The sequence below is a fragment of the Alnus glutinosa genome, chromosome 3, assembly GCF_958979055.1.
Source record: "Alnus glutinosa chromosome 3, dhAlnGlut1.1, whole genome shotgun sequence".
NCBI classification, from domain to species: domain Eukaryota; kingdom Viridiplantae; phylum Streptophyta; class Magnoliopsida; order Fagales; family Betulaceae; genus Alnus; species Alnus glutinosa.
The window spans coordinates 11,148,846-11,167,968 of record NC_084888.1 but is presented as its reverse complement, the minus strand read 5'-3'; the positions used below and the strand labels follow the sequence as shown (position 1 = coordinate 11,167,968).

General features: G+C 35.8%; 1 protein-coding gene across 2 annotated transcripts; it reads right to left on the bottom strand.

Annotated features, from left to right (window-relative positions):
• Positions 1-13,298: 13,298 nt before the first annotated feature.
• On the bottom strand, positions 13,299-18,401 carry LOC133863744 (LRR receptor-like serine/threonine-protein kinase IOS1). 2 transcript variants are annotated; one of them, XM_062299821.1, is made up of 13 exons: positions 18,171-18,401; positions 17,533-18,070; positions 16,959-17,443; positions 16,723-16,867; positions 16,555-16,626; positions 16,298-16,369; positions 16,121-16,201; positions 15,193-15,359; positions 14,873-15,096; positions 14,661-14,787; positions 14,388-14,447; positions 14,112-14,301; positions 13,299-13,845 (listed from the first exon to the last, which is right to left on the bottom strand). In XM_062299821.1, exons 1-13 carry the CDS (start codon positions 18,253-18,255, stop codon positions 13,434-13,436), a joined length of 2,658 nt encoding a protein of 885 aa, XP_062155805.1. In that variant the 5' UTR covers positions 18,256-18,401; the 3' UTR covers positions 13,299-13,433. The 2 variants fall into 2 exon arrangements, with proteins under 2 accessions (XP_062155805.1, XP_062155806.1); XM_062299822.1 differs by lacking the exons at positions 16,121-16,201; positions 16,298-16,369.
• Between the last annotated feature and the right edge of the window lie 722 nt (positions 18,402-19,123).

The following is a 19,123-nucleotide window of genomic DNA, read 5'->3' as shown; positions in this document are numbered from 1 at the left end:
GGTATGACAACACATCCAATTCCTCTTACGCGACCCGAGCGTCAACCCCCTAGCACATTTGTCATTATTTCCATTTGTTTTTCTTCTTTTGTAATTCCTCGTGTGGTTTTATCCTTACCCACATTGTTTACTAATTCATGTATCTTATTCTGCACAAGTCATATATTTATGTATCAAAATATACCCTTAATATTCTTCATTAATAAAAATAATCACTAAAAAAAAAAACATTTCATTTACTCACATATAAACCCTTAACTATTGGGTTCATAAAAAAGCCGTTTTTCTTCGTATGGGTATCCTTGTAAAGATCAATAGCTTTGGGAGACTTTCCAACTTCTTGGTCCTACACATAATATACATAACTAACGAATACCCTAAATAATGTAACTTTGACAATATTATGCTATAAATTTCTTACACTTTTGTATACTATATTAACAAATGACCAAGTGCCCGCCGAGTGAGCCGTATAAAGTTTGCTTCTATTCTTTTTGTTCCTTTTCGATCGTTTTTGAAAAATTTCTACCAACAAAAACAAAAGAGAACGTCGATGCACTCTCGCCAACAGGAGTTCGGTGCCCATCACGGATTTCTATTGGGATGGCACCACGCACAGCTACCATGTCATTCAACTTTCTTACACTTGGTCTTACCCCTAACTCGTCTATCAAGCGTGCTAGCTATCGTCTCAAAACATGATAATGTAGTCAGTTCTATCGGGCAAAGTACTTTGTAAAATGTCCATTACAAACACAAACATAACAGCAACAAAAAAGATACAATCTAATACACATATAATCCATATGCACCTACAGGACGCAGTAGGGCGGCTCCTTGTGAATCCAATCCTACAGCTGACCGAATGTTATCAGAAGACTCCTCCGACTCATGGGGGACCATCATCTGCATATTCGTAGCATAAACTATGTTTGCGTAATTATTTACCCTAAAATGATCTTCTTCACCGTGAAAAATCCATCAAGTGTCGGATTAAATCCGTTTATATACAAGTGACCCTTCACCGTATTAATAGGATGATAATATCGATTTGCACAATCACTGCATGGACACTTTATCATATCACGTACATCCACACATTTAACTGCTATTCTCATGAATTCTTCAACACCTTGTTGAAATCGCTTTGAATAGCGGGTAGTATCCCGCATTCAACTCCTATCCATCTCAACGTTCCTATGAAAGGTAACTTCGTACCTACATATGTAAACACAAGTGTAAAGAGAAAGAGAGAGGGGTTAAAAAAATTTTTTAAAAAAATGAGGAGGAATCTGCGCTCAAGTGCAGGAAGGGATATGTGCTGATTTAGGACCACTTATCACTTTCAATGGATCTTGGTGATACGTGCAGACAAAACAAAAGGGCTTGAAAAATGCCAAATGTAATTCACCATAGCAATCTTAATCTACACCAACCCTCCATCTTGTGAAAAGGATATAAAGTCATTAACTACTGAGAAAAAGGCACTTTATACGCTAAAGAGTTACTTGGAAAGAGAAAGTAAATCCTATATACCACCTAAAAAAAAGAAAGACCATCCGTTAGTTATCAAGTTCAAAGTAATCAAATTTGTTAAAAAGGCTTAATTTTTGTTTTTCCCTATTTGAGTCAAGCAATGAATCAATCGATAGATCTACCTCATTTGTGAATCAAAACATTTCAATTTTTCTAAGAAATAAAACAATTCCAGAACAATAACAGACTCCTGAAAAAAACCAAGCATTCTCTACGCACTAAAGCCTAGAAACTCCATGATTAATGTATAATAAGCTTCCTTGAATAGCCATGACAAGATTTTCAATAAAGGAATTAAATTTTCACTCTCAACCAAAATAAAGAAACAAAGAAATGGAGAAATAAATACAAATTCCATTTTTAGATGCGAAATTAGAATTCAAACTAACAGAAAAAGGGGAAAAAATTCCATACCCAAAACCCATACTCAAACTAGAACTCTTTTGGGATATTAATCAGAAATCATTAAGTAGTTTAGTCCTTAAGCATACCTTAAGAAGAAAACTCAAAGCTCAGGATATCTCTTCCTTGCCCCTTCAAGATTCTCCAGTGAACACCACAAAATTAACATTCTGTCTCCTTCGGAAATGCATTTGTGGGGTTTGTAAATGAGTTAATGCTTTTATATTGTAAATGGGTTTGTATAAATGAATCAATTTGCATTCATGTTTACCTTGGATAATACTTTGGATCGTAGGCTGTAAGGGATATAATTGTAATAATAAGACTTTAGACTTTTGTTAGTTAAATAGTTGAGCTTTTGTTAGTTAGTTAGCAGATGTAGGTTGAGAGTATAAAAAGCCCAATGTATAGGAAAGAAAGGTTATCGAAAGTGTTGAAGTGTTTTCTTAGAATTGTAGTTCTTGGAGCCTTTGGGTTGAGCTCGAATCACCCAATCTTGGAGCCCGACTAAGCTCGAATTAGTCAACCTTTTATCAATTTCAATATTCATTTTATCCATTCCATTCTTTCATTCTACAAATCCATTAATATCCATTCCAATTTCATATCCATTTCCATCTAAATCATAGAAAATATCCTATAAACAAGAAAGTTCATTACAATTGGTATCAGAGCCATTCGATTCAACAATGGAGACAATCAGGAGAAATATACATTCAAGCCGGCAACATAATCAAAGGCAAGCCATGGAGCATTCTTGGAGTGCAAGAAAAGGGGAATCAACAAGTCCTGTAAATCAGAATCAAGATAGGTGTGAGGTTTATCACTATGATGCTCAATATGATAGGATTAAAATTCTCGAGCAGAGCAGAAACCAGAACCGGTATTCTGAAGAAAGAAGAAAGAACGTGAGACAAAATGAAGAAGAGGATCCTCACTGGCGGGAGCAACAGTTTTCTTACGAAGAAAGAAGATCTAGAAGAAGGATTAATGAGGATCAATATGAAGACAGAAGGTCTGGTAATAGGATTAGTTTTGAGGAGGTGGATCAGTATTGGTCTGACCAACAAAATCACCAAGAAAGGAGGAGGTATGGCCGGAATTTGATGAGAATCACTGGGAAAAAGGCCAGCAGCCACGTCCTGCAAGATTGGAATTTCCAAGATTTACAGGTAAAAATCCTAATACCTGGCTTTTTAAGGCAAACACGTTCTTTGAATATTATCAAACTCCAGTTTGGGACCGAATTCCCATTGCTGCATTTCACATGAGAGGGGAAGCTGCCATTTGGTTTGGGGATGTTGAACGATGGGGGTTAATTGGCAATTGGGAATCATTTATCAGCAAATTGAAGTACCAGTTCCGAAAGGAAATACAAGAAGGACAAGAAGAAATTCAAAGACTTTGTGAAGCAGATTACCAGTTCCGAAAGGTAATACAAGAAGTGAAGGAAATGCAAGAAGAAGAGGAAGCAAACCAAAAAGTGCGGCAACAGATTTTACGAAGTAGGCAAATTGATGAGGAATTATGCCAGGCTATGGAGAAATTGCGTGAGTGGTTCAGCAAAGAGGACAACTGTGTTGTGAATTTGCAAGATGTTACACAAGAAGATGCAGTCGAAATTCCTAATTTACTGAAGAGTAATGACCAGCAAACGGTGACCTGGAAATTGGACAATGTTCTTGAGCCTATGCTATATAAAGATGAAATTCTAGGGAGAAGAGAAATCAGGAATTTTCAAGAACTTGAAGAAGAACAAGAATCAGGGGATTTTCAAGAAGCAAAAAATGGGCAAATGAAGAACGATGAATTTCTTGACCCATCTCCAAAAATCGAAACCATGGAGTTGAAGAAGGTACATCCAGTTCTTAAGCAGGATGATGAAGCTTTAAATTTTTCCATCGAGATCGAAGTTGCGATCTTCAAGAAGACACCATTGATCTTAGAGATTGCAGTTATCCTTGTGAACCACCAACTATTTGAAGAAATTCCTCAACCAAGCCAAGCGAAGTTGAGCAAATCAGAACCTATCTTCGTGAATAAATTGGAGATTAGGAGGGATATGTTTTATGAATATGATTGGTGGGTTTTTAAGACAAGGTGGAAGATAGAGAAATCACAGGAGCCAGAGGTTCAATTTTTGAGCTCCTTCGTGTTTCAATACTTGATTGAAGATTGTTTGATTTTTATGTGGAAAACTAGATGGCGTTGGAAAAATGACCTAGTTTGTGGGTTGAGTGGAAATGGGTCGGGTTCGGAAGAGAAGGATTCGATGGGTTTTTGGTGTGGTGATGTTCGGAAGAATTTTGTGGTTTTTAAGCATCGATGGCGTTGGAAATTTTCATTGTGGCCATTCGATCCTACCATTGAAGAAGGAACAAAGAGACCTTGCAAGAGGAGAGTTGTGTTTGATAAGTGCGACAGTTATGTGAAGGTCCAACGATGCACGTCTATTTAGAATTGAAAAGTCAGCACTTTGTAAAGCATGAGTAGAAGAGCCATTGAAAAGTCATTACTTTGCCAGTGGGTAGAAGATAGTGGCAAGAGGAGAGTTGGTTTGAATGAGTCTTACCTTGAGCAAAGAAAAGTTTCAGGAAGCAAGAGGTTTGGTTTGAAGGCGTGCGCCCCTAATGTGACGTACTGTCGAGTTCCGTGTTTCAGACGAGGGACATGGGGCAGGGCGTGATATTTGCGGGAGGAGTCGTTGCACAACAGATTTGAATCGGCTAGCCTTGAGCAGTGTGTGTGTCACAAATATTGGGCAATGTGGAGACGTGCTCGAGTAGACGAAAGCAGAAGTAAAAGTAGATACCTGGCAGGAAGTTGGGATACAGCTAAGCAAAACACACCGTTTTGTATTTTGGAAGTGTAATTGTGCACTTCAATTTTTTCTTTCTTTCATGGAGTTACTGTAAGTGAAGGTGACAAGTTGCTGAAGTTGCGACAGTAATTTTCCGTTTTACCCCCACCTTGTGGGCAAGGTGCTTTGAAGGAGTGGGTAATGTAAGGGATATAATAGTATAAGGGATATAATTGTAATAATAAGACTTTAGACTTATGTTAGTTAAATAGTTGAGCTTTCGTTAGTTAGTTAGCAGATGTAGGTTGAGAGTATAAAAAGCCCAATGTATAGGAAAGAAAGGTTATCGAAAGTGTTAAAGTGTTTTCTTAGAATTGTAGTTCTTGGAGTCTTTGGGTTGAGCTCGAATCACCCAATCTTGGAGCCCGACTAAGTTCGAATTAGTCAACCTTTTATCAATTTCAATATTCATTTTATCCATTCCATTCTTTCATTCTACAAATCCATTAATATCCATTCCAATTTCATATCTATTTCCATCTAAATCATAGAAAATATCCTATAAACAAGATCATAATAAACATGAACTTATAAAGTATAATGCGAACACTTTATAGATTCTCTCATCTTCTTGAACACACATGGTTAGAAATTCATTTACTAACCATTTATTCTTATGTGTGTTACAAGATAAAATTCTACACTTAGAAGAGAAAATTCAAAAATGAAATAGACCAATAATGACTCAAAAAATCTCAACCTTTAGGGACTTAAGCTAAACTATAATATCCTTCATTCCTATAATGAGATTAGAAACACTCAAATGAAAAAGCATATTAATCTTTTTCCAGTCAGAAAAAATATTAACATAAAATATTGGAATATAAAACTACCAAAATGTAGAGTAACAGGAATAGCTGCAATTACCAAGAAAATTAAACTAAGAATACTTTAATGCTTTGAAGTAACTTTATTTTAAATTAGCCAATGCCAATTTAAATAGTAAATTTCAACCTACCTGTGGGCAAAGGTTGCATCACGCATGAAATTTATACTTTATTAATAAGACTAATAAATTTAAATATTAATAAATAAAATTCTCCGTACCTTTGGGCAATTGAAAGAAATTTTACTTTTAATACTAAATTTGTCATCTTATTCTAATTAAGTCATAAAAATAAAAACTTCCCTGTGGGGATAAGTAATTAAATTTATGAATTAATTGCAAGATGATGTTAATTTTTCTATATGAAGTTCATGTGTATGATTTTTATGCAATTATTATAAAATTGAGATGCTATGGTTCTCCTAAAATCATAATAATCACGCTGCAATTCATAAACATCTAATAAAATTCTTTATGAGGTTCATGCGTGTAATCCTGATATAATTATCATTAAAAAAAGAGATGCTTTGGCTCTCCCATAATTATTATGATAATTACGTGTGTGCAATCTTGATGCAATTATCATTCAAAAATTGGGATGCTGTGGCTCTCCCAAAATTATCATAGTAATTGCGACTTCATTAACATCTAAAAACTTTATAGATGCCCACAAATGGCTTCAAGAATATAACAAACCAATACCTAAATGGGGTAAACAACATTTTCCAAGGTGCAACCAAGTGAGTTCTCAGGAAAGTGATGGGGGTCACAAAGACACTCTTAAATCCCAAAACTTTCCTAACCAGAACTTTTCTAGACATTGCATTCTTGGATATTACTATAAACACGCCAGCATATATGATATTGTTAATTATTCTTAAGTCTAGGCATCAAGCAATTTATAATTAAACAATTAAATATATTTCTAAGTTCATGTATTAAAGAAACAATAATTTTAATACAAATCGTAAGAGAAATAAAATTGCAATATGAAAGCATAATAAATTACATGGCCCAATATTTTAGTAGATGGCCTGGTCAACCTAAGTTCTAAACCCCACATGAACCTACTATTTTTAATTCTTGATGGGCTACTGAAATGGGTTGCTGTATTGGGCTAAGCCAATTGGGTCAACCCACCTAATCAGGTCGGGTCTTTTTTTTTTTGATCGGGCTGGGTCAGCTTTTCCTTATTGACCCGACCCTTATGCTTGCACGGGTATGAAACCCTACCTGAAATAGATCCGGATCCTTATGTTTCAACCCTAACCCTTTGACCCGAAAACCCATTTTATGACCCGGAAAAATAAGAACCCTGTGCCGTTTGCTTCATCTTCTTCCTTCTTCCTTAGGATTTTCCTTTCACCTTTTCCTCACCATGAACGCCGCCGCCCTAAATCACTTGCACTTCCTCATGCGGCGGCCACAAGAGGCCGCCGCTCAGCAGGCCACGGCAACCCCATGGGTCGCCGTTCACCCAGACGGGCTGCCGCTGCTGTCGCGGCCCTTTATCCCCACTGCTGCAACGATGCCGGCCGCCTCCCTTGTGCCCATGCCTCCTTATGCAGCAGCCATTCATGGCCGCTACTCAGTTGCAACGGCAACCCAGAGAGGCGCTGTTTACCCGGAGCAAGGCGGCCCCATTCTCTGACAGTGGCCTCTCCCACACGGAACAGCGCCGAACGACGGAACTACGCTAGTCATTTTCGGCGTCTACCGTATGCGACCTTTTCAGCCATTTTCGGAAGAGATCCTACCGGTGATGAAAAGGGAGGAGCAATCGGCCGGAGTTCATGTATAGCGGGTTTCATGGCAGTTTTCGAAGAAGGGTTTCATGGCAGTTTTCGAAGAAGGGTTTCATGGCAGAGATGGTGAACCCAGTAGATTGTTTCAGATTCTTCCTTATGCAGTGATGGATCATTGCTGAATCCGTGAACATCTGATGAGTTTTTCTCAAATATGAAATGGGTATTATCATTATACAGTAGATGATTCTAGATCCTCCCTTATGCTGTGTTAAATGACTGCTAGATCCTTTAGCATCTCTACACGATAAGGATGAATTCACGGCAAACAAGCTTTACAAAATAAAAAGGGATAATTACATTTAATCCTTTTGAGTTATCCACGGTGTGACAATTTACCTCCCAATGTACCAAAATTGGTATATGATCTCTCCGAACTTGCCAACGTGGCAAAATCAACCTTCCGTCCAATCGACCGTTCATTTGGACGGAAAGTCGGTCACGTGTAAGTCACGTGACTTGGGGAGGGTCTTTGTCTTAAACGGTCACGTGACTTGCACGTGACCGATTTTCCGTCCAAACGAAAGGTCGTTTGGACGGAAGGTTGATTTTGCCACACGTTGGCAAGTTCGGGAGGTCATGTACCAATTTTGGTACATTGGGGGGTAAATCGCCACACCGTGGATAAATCAAGGGGGTTAAGTGTAATTATCCCAAATAAAATATACTAACAATGTAAGTACCCATGTCAACTGTACGTGAACAATTAACAACAGACTCTATTCACAGAAATCTATTCGATTCAACCGAAGGAAAATTAATTAAAACTCAAAGCTTAGCAAATTGGCATAGTGGCAGGCTCTGATACCACATGTTAGTACATATAAATTTATTATGCTCAAACTAACATGTGTAGCGGAAATACATAAAATAGGATTTAGGCTTTACCTCTAGTCATCTTTACTCAAGCGCTTCTACGAAGATCTGAAGAAAACAAAAATACTATTTGAGAGATCTTCTAACCTATGCTTATGATTATATTGCCGTACTGATGGTGTATACAGGCTATTAATTTATAGGATAGGTCAGGGACCCTCAAATATGGTAAATACCGTATTGTTCCTCCCATCAAAAAAACAATATTATTAATTGATTTTAAATCAATTAAACAATTCCATTACGGTAATCTAAATTAACAGAAATTACCATAACCGTAATACCATATATTATATTAAAATAAATATAATAAACACCGTATATGTGTCATATAGGTCATATATGGAGATAATATCTTACATGAGATTGATGGCTTTCAAATTAATGTTTCAACTCTATGGTAGATTAAAAGCTTTCAATAGGGTCTTAAAGAAACAGAACATAGATTTGTATGGAAACATTAAGGGTGTGTTTGAGATTGTGATTTCGTAGACAATAAGTGCGATTTTAAACCAAATCGCAGAACATAGATTGTTTGGGAACTGCGTTTTTAAAAATTGCGATTTGAAAACGCTGAAAATCTGCTTTTTCAAATCGCAGATAAGATGGTGCTTTTTTGAAAACGCAGAATTTTAAAAGGTAAATTCGCGATTTTAAAGGCTAAACTGTGATTTTGCCAAACGCTTAACTGCGTTTTTAAAAATCATTTTTTTTCAAATCGCACATTTTAAAATCGTTATTTTAAATCGCACTTTTTGAAATCACAAACCCAAACGGACCCTAAACAAAAAAAATTACAGAAAACTTCACTTAAGGATAGCAAACTTTTACCATTTTTGAAAGAAGATATTTAAACTTCAAAACGTCTCAATTTAGGGTATCTATTTTCCAGAAAGTCTCAATTAAGAGTTCTCTGTTAGGATTTTCCATTAATTCTATCAAAATTTTTAAAATATCCCTCCATTTTTTTGGAAAAAAAAGAAAAAAGAAAAAAAAATTGTTAGGATTAGGTGTTGGTTAGAATTTAAAGGAATTTGCAAAAATATTCATGCCTGCATCTTTGAAAAATTTTCTAATTCTGTTTAAAAAATAAACACATGAGTATTTTAGAAATTTTGATAGGATTTAACGAAAAATTCTAACAGAGGACCCTTAATTGAGACTTTCCGAAAAATTGATACCCTAAATTGAGATATTTTAAAGTTCATACATATTCTTTTAAAAAGAGTGAAAGTTCGGTATCCTTACGTTAAGTAATTCCAAAAAATTATCAAACTAGGATGCGACTACAGCAAGCACAACAAGAAGTTATATCTCCAGGTGGAAAAGCAGAATGTTTGCTTAAAGAAAAAGAGAGCTTACACGAGTATGTATCTGTTAGTAGGGCTAAGGAGGTGTTTTTTAAACAGAAAGCTAGAAACCAATGGCTACAACTTGGGGACCAGAATAATTCGTATTTTCACAAGTTGTTAAAGTACATAGTGTTAACATAAAGCCACAGCTGCTGATGTGGCAACTGAGGCTGTTGGAAAACATACAACTTCATATCAGAATCTTGGAGATCATGTAGCTACATATCACGCTGCATATCATGCAGCACCAGCTCATGATCGTCCAGCCAAAGAAATCCCAACTAAGGAAATATGTCATACAAGGCAAACTCTGTTTAAACCAGCAAGGCAATATTTGCCTTTCTCATCAAGTGATTTGGAATACAGCTGCAGTCCTAACATTGTAGGATTACAATGTCTACAAGGCAAACTTCCAAGAAATAATTATATCATAGAAATAGAATGATTTCTCATTAATTGTAATTGATTATAATTAGGAGTTCTTTCCATGTTCATCTCTCTGTAAACTAGTATATAATGCCATGAGCATCCTTTGTACAAGTCATCAAAGGAAAACCTTATCCTTAATTACAATCTGTTTTATGGTATTAGAACTTCTCTAGGCACACGCCCAAACCTTCTTGTTATTCCCTCCATTTGTTGTTGAAATGGCAGCCTCGTCCTCGAATACTTGATTTTGTACCCATTTTTTCACCTCCAAACCTTACCATTTTTGACAAGGTTGAAGGCCCCAACTATCTTAGTTGGGTCGTCACCCAATTCCTTCCTATCATGCGTAGCACAGATTTAGAGCGCATTGTTGACAGAACTGAACCAAGCCCTCCTAAATGTCTGGTTGATGACAGTGGGAAGGAAGTTGTTAATCCAGACTTTGTCATCTAGAATAAAAAGGATCAAACCATCCTTAGCTAGATCAACATTACCTTGTCCAAGAATTGACAAGGTTGAAGGCCCCAACTATCTTAGTTGGGTCACCCAATTCCTTCCCATCATGCATAGCACAGATTTAGAGCGCATTGTTGACAGAACTGAACCAAGCCCTCCTAAATGTCTGGTTGATGACAGTGGGAAGGAAGTTGTTAATCCAGACTTTGTTATCTAGAACAAAAAGGATCAAACCATCCTTAGTAATGGGAGTAACAACAATACCCAAACTCCCTCTTTGTGTGAATCTACAAGGAAACTACTAAATGGAACAATATATATATGCAAAATATATATCCAAACACCACAAGCACAAGACACACAATTTTTAAGTGGAAAACCTTCTCGGTGTGAGAAGGAAAAACCACTGGGTCACTCAAACAATTCCACTATCAACAATTACGGGAATACATGAGTCTTCTCTAGTCTCAACTAGAGGCATACAATCAGAGATTATCTTCAAGAAATACAATTTCTTGGCTCAAATCAACTTCTACAAGAATAAAAGAAAGATCTCACCAAAGAGGAGGCTACTGTTCACGGGCTGAAAAACCACCACCGGATGCTCAGAATCTGATCTCTACCGTTCACAACGAATATTCACGTGTCATGAACATCCCCACAAAAATTCAGCTCAATCGGACCACAAATGCTCGTTGATCGGAGCACTTGATGAAATCTGGACAGAAGTTCCAGAAAACTGACGGCAGCCTTCTTCCCTTCTTGTGTTTTCTGATTTTTCACTCTCTTACTGTTTGCTACAGTAAAGGGTAGGGTTATTAACCCTTTTTGGGCCTCTCTGCCCATGGGCTAAAACATACACAAACTTTGGGCCATCCTCACTTAGGAGGGAAACCCAAACCCAACACTTAGCTAGATAACATTACCTTGTCCAAGAAGGTTCTATCCACTATCTATGGCTCGACACTTCCAGGCAGGTATGGTCAGCATTGGCAAACCAATTTGCCAATCAGTATAATTCGCACATTGCTAACCTCAAAAAGCGATTGCAGAGCCTCCATCCCAAGCATGGGAGCCAGCACTCTCCAAAATTTTCTACCAAAAACATTCCATTCGGACCTATTGCTACAGCCAATGCTCCTACCCTTTGATATCATGTTGTTACTCCTCCAACTAGGTATTCTGCTCCAACTAAATACTATGCTCCATGTCCACTACCTGCAATAGCTCAAGGAACTCCTGCAATAGCTCAAGGATCTCCATTCAACACTAGTACTAGAGTCCCATATCAAATATGTGAGAAAATCAACCACGAAGCTCTTGATTGCTAATAGGATAGACTATGCTTTCCAAAAGAGGCAACCTTCTCCTTAATTGGTTGCAATGGTGGCTCACATTAACGTTGCCTATGCAGATAAAAAATGGTATCCTGACAGTGCTGACAATACACACATCACCCATGATCTGGAGAATCTCAGTGAACAGCAAACATTTCAGAACAATGACTCGTTGCAATGAAATGGAGCTGCTCTCGCTATTGCAAACTCTGGTTCTACTACTCATCACTCCTCTAATTCTATTTTTCATCCCCATAATGTGTTACCTTGTCCTAAAATTGTTGCAAACCTCGTATCCATTCAAAGATTTTGTTTGTACAATGCCTGCTATTTTATCTTGACCGCAACTCACTTCTATATCAGTGATCTGCACAGCCAAACATGTATGCTCTACGGCTTGGCAAGAAGTTCAATCAAGGCAACATGGCATTCGCTGCCATGATAAGAATAAGAACATCTTCTATGATGTGGCACTTTAGATTAGGTCACCATTCCTCTGATTTTGTAACTCGAGTTGTTCGAGATAATAAGTTGCATGTTTCTATTCCTGATTTTAATAGAAGTATCATTTGTGTCTCATTTTAATTGGGGAAAAGTAAGAAATAACCCTTCTCTGCATCTAATCGCATTTCTGATCATCCTCTCCAATTGATTCACACAGACATCTGGACTTCTCCTTTTCAATCTGTAAGTGGGTATAGGTATTATGTGGTGTTTGTCGATGATTACTCAAGGTTTACATGGATTTGTCCCTTGCGCACCAAATCTGAAATATTTGATACCTTACTAAAGTTCATACTTCTTGTGGTAAACCAATTTTCCACAACAATCATACAGTTGCAATTAGATGGAGAAAGTGAATACACTTCAATTCATTTTGACCGATTTCACACACATTTAAAGCGATTCTAAATGTTAAACCCACATGAATCACAAAATACATTTAAAAAAGTTGACCAAACAATTTTCTTTGTTAACCCTATCTGAAATACTATTTAAAATGTTGATCATACTAAAACCACTTGCACACAATTTTTTTTTTTTTTTTTTTTTTTTTTTTTTTTTTTTTTAAATTTTCAAATGAAAAAAAAAAAATTCAAAATACAACCAAAAAAATAGAGATTAAAAATTTATAGTTATAAAAAAATAAAAAATAAAAAATAAAAAATAGATTGAGGATATTTGTCAATGAAAATTTTGTTACTTCATATGTTCTGCCATCAAGTTAAACAGGTAATTTGGATGGAGGGAGCAAACTGACATCTAGAGTTTAAAAAAGGGTTTGAGTTGCACTGAATTAAAGTTTATGGAGGTAAGTAATATATGATCGAGTAGTACTAGTGAGAGGAAAGTTTAACTTATTCTATGTTTTTTTTCTTAGAAAAGATGGGTTAACAATGATGATCAATGTAGTACATATTAAACACAAAATAGTCCATTCGAACCATCTTGGATGATTCATTTGAAGTATATATAGTATGCATCGACTAGAAATTACAAAAAGTACAAAAGGTTCAAGATTCAACGCGGGCGATTTCAATTTTCGACATTGTTTTACCGTGCGAAAGGAATGAGTTCAGAAGTCAGATTCATGTTGATCATTTCAATTGAATCTGTTGATTCACCCTCATGGCCCTCTTTAGTGCGAGCTATTTCAGTTGCCAAAGACTCCTTTAGTTCGGCCACTACCTGACTCATGTCTGGCCTTTTAGCAGAAGTTGGAGATACACATGCCATTGCTATTTCGACAACTTTCCATGCAGAGTTGATGTTGAAATTTCCACGCAATCTTGTATCAACAATACTTTTTATATCCCCTTTAGCAAGCATTAAACTCACCCACTGACTTATGTGCGTCCTTTCCTGAGATCTTTGTATTGCAGGCCGACTTGTGATTATCTCTAAGAGAACAACTCCAAAGCTATACACATCACTTTTCTCGGTTAACCAGTTTGATATGTAGTACCTGCAAGTCAAAGCATGTTATTTTTTCATATTTGTAGCAAATTTATTAGTAGTTTGAATTGTCTCATGAATCAAAATAAGCAAGTCATTTAAGGTCAAAATCCAATACATTTCGTCTTTGTTGTTGGCATATCATATGTATTTCGATCATTTTCCTTTCAAAATGGGTCACATCTTTGTGAAATATAAATGTCAATCTTTTATGGGCAAATAAAATGAATTTTTAAGATGATCACAATTAAACGAAATAATAACATAAATACTCACTCAGGGTCTAGGTACCCAGGGGTGCCAGCAACAATGGTTGACACATGACTGCCACCATCAATGGGGAAAATTTTGGATAGCCCAAAATCAGCTAATTTGGCATGGAAATCTTCATTTAACAAGATGTTTGTGGACTTCACATCTCTGTGACTTATAGGTGGTCTGCAACCATGGTGCAGATACTCCAATCCTACAAATTCATAACCACATCATTAAGAAAAAAGAAAAAAGAGGACGTTTTAAAGTAAGAATTATGGAAATCAACTCATTGCTAACCTTGTGCTGCATTTATCGCTATTTGAAGCCTATCTTCCCAATTCAAGATAGCCTTCTCACCTGCATCGATTGTAAATAAATGGCCTAAAATTTGATTTGTTTAGTTATTCAAATTAAATTAACGTTGATCATGTAGTACTAAAGAATGTAAGAAAAATTTTCAAATTCTAAAATTAAATCTAAAAATTTTCTTCTCTAAGCTGGAGGATATATAAGATTTATTACAATGAAATATGAAGGACTTTTTGCTTAATATTTGAATTATGGCCAAACCTGAAAGATGTGCTTCTAAGTCTCCGTTAGCCATGTATTCATAAATGAGCCCCATGTTAGTTCCTTCATAGCAATACCCAACAAGAGTAGTTAAGTTTCTATGATGAACCCTCATAAGAAGTTTAACCTGTAATTACAAATGATCAACTTAATTTTAAGATACCCATGAGACCGGCCATATATATAGAAATGAGTTTAAAATTTTTACATGCCTCTGATTGAAATTGCTGAAACCCTTGAACTGATGATGGAGAGAGCATCTTCACGGCTACTTGAGTGTCATCTATCCTGCCACGGTAAACTGTTCCAAATCCACCCTTACCAAGAATCATCTCAAAGTTGTTGGTAATTTTTAGGAGCTCGGAATATGTAAATTGTCGTTGTATTGACTCCAATGATGCATTTTGAATTTTGGATTCAATATCTACCATCGCATCTGAAAAGATGATCATGATGTGCGTGATCCACTTTATCTAAGTAGAATTTTTTTCTTTGTTAATCTCAATATGAATCTTATAATTTAAATCTTCACCTTTAGTGTTTTCTTGTTGTTTTCTCCTTCCAAGTCTCGACAAGGTAGCAGCAATAATCAATGAGAGGATCAACAATCCACCAAGTGATGCTGCTATTGGAACAACAATACTGCTCTTCTTCTTTTTACACGAACCAGATCGACATAGATTTGGATTGTCATCCACACTAGAAATGATAGTGTTGATCATGGTGTCAAAAAAAGGCATGCAATTAAAAGTGAAAATAATTTTTTGATGGATCGTTAGTACATATTGTAACCCATGCTTTAGGTTTTTTCATGTAACTATTTTATGAAATTTGGGGTTAATAAAATTTATAGGGGGAAACCACATTTTCCTCCTCTTACTAATACTCTCTTTGAAATGTCATCGCACATGTTTTAATTTTTACAATATTACACAATCTACCATTCAGGTTGCAATGTCTTCATTCTGCACTCAAAATAACAAAGATACTTCAAGATAAAAACAATTCATAAAAGAAAAAAGACAAAAAAAAAAAAAAAAGAAGGAAAAATTCGGGAAAAAAAAAAAGAAAAGGAATAGAAAAAATTTAGAAGAAAATTAAAAACAAAAAATTCACAATTTTTTTATGCTTTTGTTAATATTTCCTGAACTTTTGCCCCCCCCCCCCACCCCCACCCTTTTTTTTTTTTTTTTTTTTTCCCTTTTTTCTGAACTTTTTTACTTTTGTCATTTTATTTTTTCTTGGAGTTTTTTTTTTTTTTCAACGTGGAAGAGGATATTGCAACTCCAATATTGTTAGATTTTTTTTTTTTAAAATTTATTTTTATCTGAGAAAAAACATTGCAAAAATTGAAACATTGGAGACACAAAAAATATAATGATAATTAAAACGGAGTAAATGTAGTTTTCCTAAAATTATAATAGTAAGGGATTTATGTACGTCTTGGACAAAAATGATACCTTAATGATAGTGAATTATTTTTTGATCTTGCAATTAGTTCAGCTGGAATTGAACCGGACAACTGATTTCGTTGTAAGTTTCTGCAACCAAATTAAGGTAGAATGAATATTTTTGTTTTCCACTTCTCTAACCATCAAATTTGAAGCATTAGTACGTCTTAAATAAAAGTAACTTACAAGACCCTCAAGAATATCAATTGAGAAAGGAAATGAGGCACTGGTCCAGTTAACTTATTGTTTGATAGATCCCTGAAATGAGAGGATATATATATATATATATAATATTTGTTGGCGTAGAAATTAGAAAATGTTTACTTTGGCAATCGTCATCAAATTTCTAAATTAATTATCTAGAAATTAGAAAATGTTTACTTTGGCAATCGTCATCAAATTTCTAAATTAATTATCTAATCATGTAAATTGTCGATACTTACAAATACTTTAACATGACGAGGTTTGATATGTCAGCAGATATCTCTCCGACCAATCCACTTGAGGACAAGTTCCTGAGCAATTTTTAAGTTTTACAATAACTTCAATTATTTGTCACAATATATAATTACTTGGAAAGTCATAAAGCTTATACGAAGCCATAGACTTACAGGGATGTGATTCTAGGAGGAGTAGTACTATCACCATCTCCGCTACAATTCAGACCTTCCCACGAGTATGCTTTAGGGGCACACGGATCTCCTTGCCAATTTATCGTTATTCCATATGTTGACTTGATTTTTGCGATGGCATCGACTAAAATTTCATAACATATATCGATCCCAGTCAGTCTAATGTATATATGCGAACTGCGACATATATATAGTGATCAAAAGCATATACGTACCATCTCCTTGGTCTGTTTCTGATTGCAAGAAATATTTCACTGAGTATATCTCAATCGCATTGAGGATGGGTGGAAGTGTTGAAGTTTCAGTTTTGAAGATTGAAAATTCATATTTCTTTGATCCAGTTATGGCCGATGGGCTATACAGAGTGGTTGTAGATAAGTAATCGGGAACAAGGGGTCCATACCAGTACTTCCCGTTGAGGGTAATGTTGAATGATCTAGACTGGTTGGCTTCGAGCTTTACGATTTCAGCAAAGTGAATATAGATATAATATTCTGTAGTCTTAGCATCTGAGTCCCAGTTGAACTCTAAGGGAGCGCTACCATTTATAGGTGTGACGGCAGTACTCATGACAACAGATGGTGGTCGGTAATCATTGTGAGATTGGGAGTCAATGGGAAGCGAGGTACTTAAATCTGTCGCTTTAAAGTAGCTGTTGTCAGTGGGCATCCAAACCCGATCATAAACATCGTATCCATACCTAATTAAATAAACATTCCGTATAAGGCAGGAGCAAATTGAGTTTATGTTCTACAGCTAGACTTGATATCATATAAAATAATGACTCACCTGTATGCTATCCCGCTTGTTGATCCAACATCCAGGCGCAAAAAAAGTGCCAATGATCCAGATTCTGTGACATAGGTGGTATTTTTCAATGGCCTTAACTCTATTGCTGATATAAATGGTGTTCCAAGGCCCGTGTTTACGAGACAGACGTGTATGTAATTTAGAGACGGGACATGTATGAGCTCCTTGATGACACTAATCGATGAATTCACCACTTTGACCGTCTCCCACGTATCTGCTCCAAGATACAGATCGAATTGTGGTAAATTACCTTGTCCATCATAATTCCCATGCAAGAAGGTTCCTCGGATCAAATATTTAGTGCCTCCTGTGACGTTTACGCTGTAACAGTTGCGGTTTCCTTGAGGAAAGCTTCTGAGATTCCATACCTGTTGTTGATAACTAGCTTTGATATCAGGTGATATGCCCTTACTTGTACCTGAGTCTATGAAGGTCGCATCTGAAATGTAATTTAGGCCTGTTGTAGCGTCCGTGAAGGTAGAATTCGCTGCTAACCCACAAGCTATGCTTATGAAGCCTGCAGGGACAGACAAGACAGAGTAATCCCTTAGCTATTTTTCAGTCAGCTAGCCAAAACCAAACTGATCGTATTCAAAGATTCAGATGATAATAAGTACCTGATTGATCCTGGGCATGAACCGCAAGTAGAAGAGCCAAACCAGCGAGCAATGCAAAGATGAAATGTTTGAACTCCATCGCCATCGATCTAAGCTTCCTATACAAAAATGATATAACTATATGCTCTATACTGCAAACATATGATGGAGTTGTGTCTAGATTGAAATTCTCAACCACCAAAATGCCTTATCTCATATATTGTACAGTTGCTTCTACCAATCCTGAATCATTCAACTTGGAAGGATTTGTGTTTTCTTTTCTTATATCAACTTGACCGTTGGCATTTTTATAATGAATATTGGACTTTTGCAATGAGCCGGCCACCATCCATGACCTCTTCAAATAACTTATGGAGAACTAATATTTGTGTATCTAATGTACAAAGAAATAGGATGATCATCTTCATATATTCATTAAAATTAATGGAGAAGATTCATTTTATAATAATTATGATTTTATTTTGTTGTATTTAACAAAGTGTATTAATTGTGGCTCTTCATTTCACGAATAATATTTTACATAAGAGTAATGATTCATTACCATCTTTTGATACAACTTTTCACCACCTTACTTATATGGCAAGGTGGTCCCCTACTGCTTTATGAGTTTTAAAAATAAAATAAAATAGGGGACCACCTTACCACATAAGCAAGTTGGTAAAAAATTGTATCAAAAGGTGGCAATGATTCATTACTCTTTACATAAAGTATTCATGTTTTTGGTAAGTCTGAATTTTAAAAACAATATAAATTTTAGTCAAATTTTAGTTATATACTAATTAATACGCCCGCCTTATTAAATCAGCAAGAAAGAACAAATATCTTCTTTCTGTGGGCTTTGATTTGTTGACGCAATACTCTTTCACAAATTACTATTGTTTATGGAACTTATAGCTATGGAATTACTATAATATAAATCTAAACCGTTGAAAAAATAAACTAAAAGCATATAT

What these genes read in the sequence shown, in the direction of transcription:
- LOC133863744 (XM_062299821.1), bottom strand. Translation starts at nt 18,255, where the DNA reads ATGGCGATGGAGTTCAAACATTTCATCTTTGCATTGCTCGCTGGTTTG. An exon ending in CCTCCTAGAATCACATCCCT is followed by an intron (nt 16,627 to 16,722) that starts GTAAGTCTATGG and finishes AAAATTGCTCAG; the next exon opens with GAACTTGTCCTCAAGTGGAT. An exon ending in AGCGATAAATGCAGCACAAG is followed by an intron (nt 14,302 to 14,387) that starts GTTAGCAATGAG and finishes ATGAATTTGTAG; the next exon opens with GATTGGAGTATCTGCACCAT.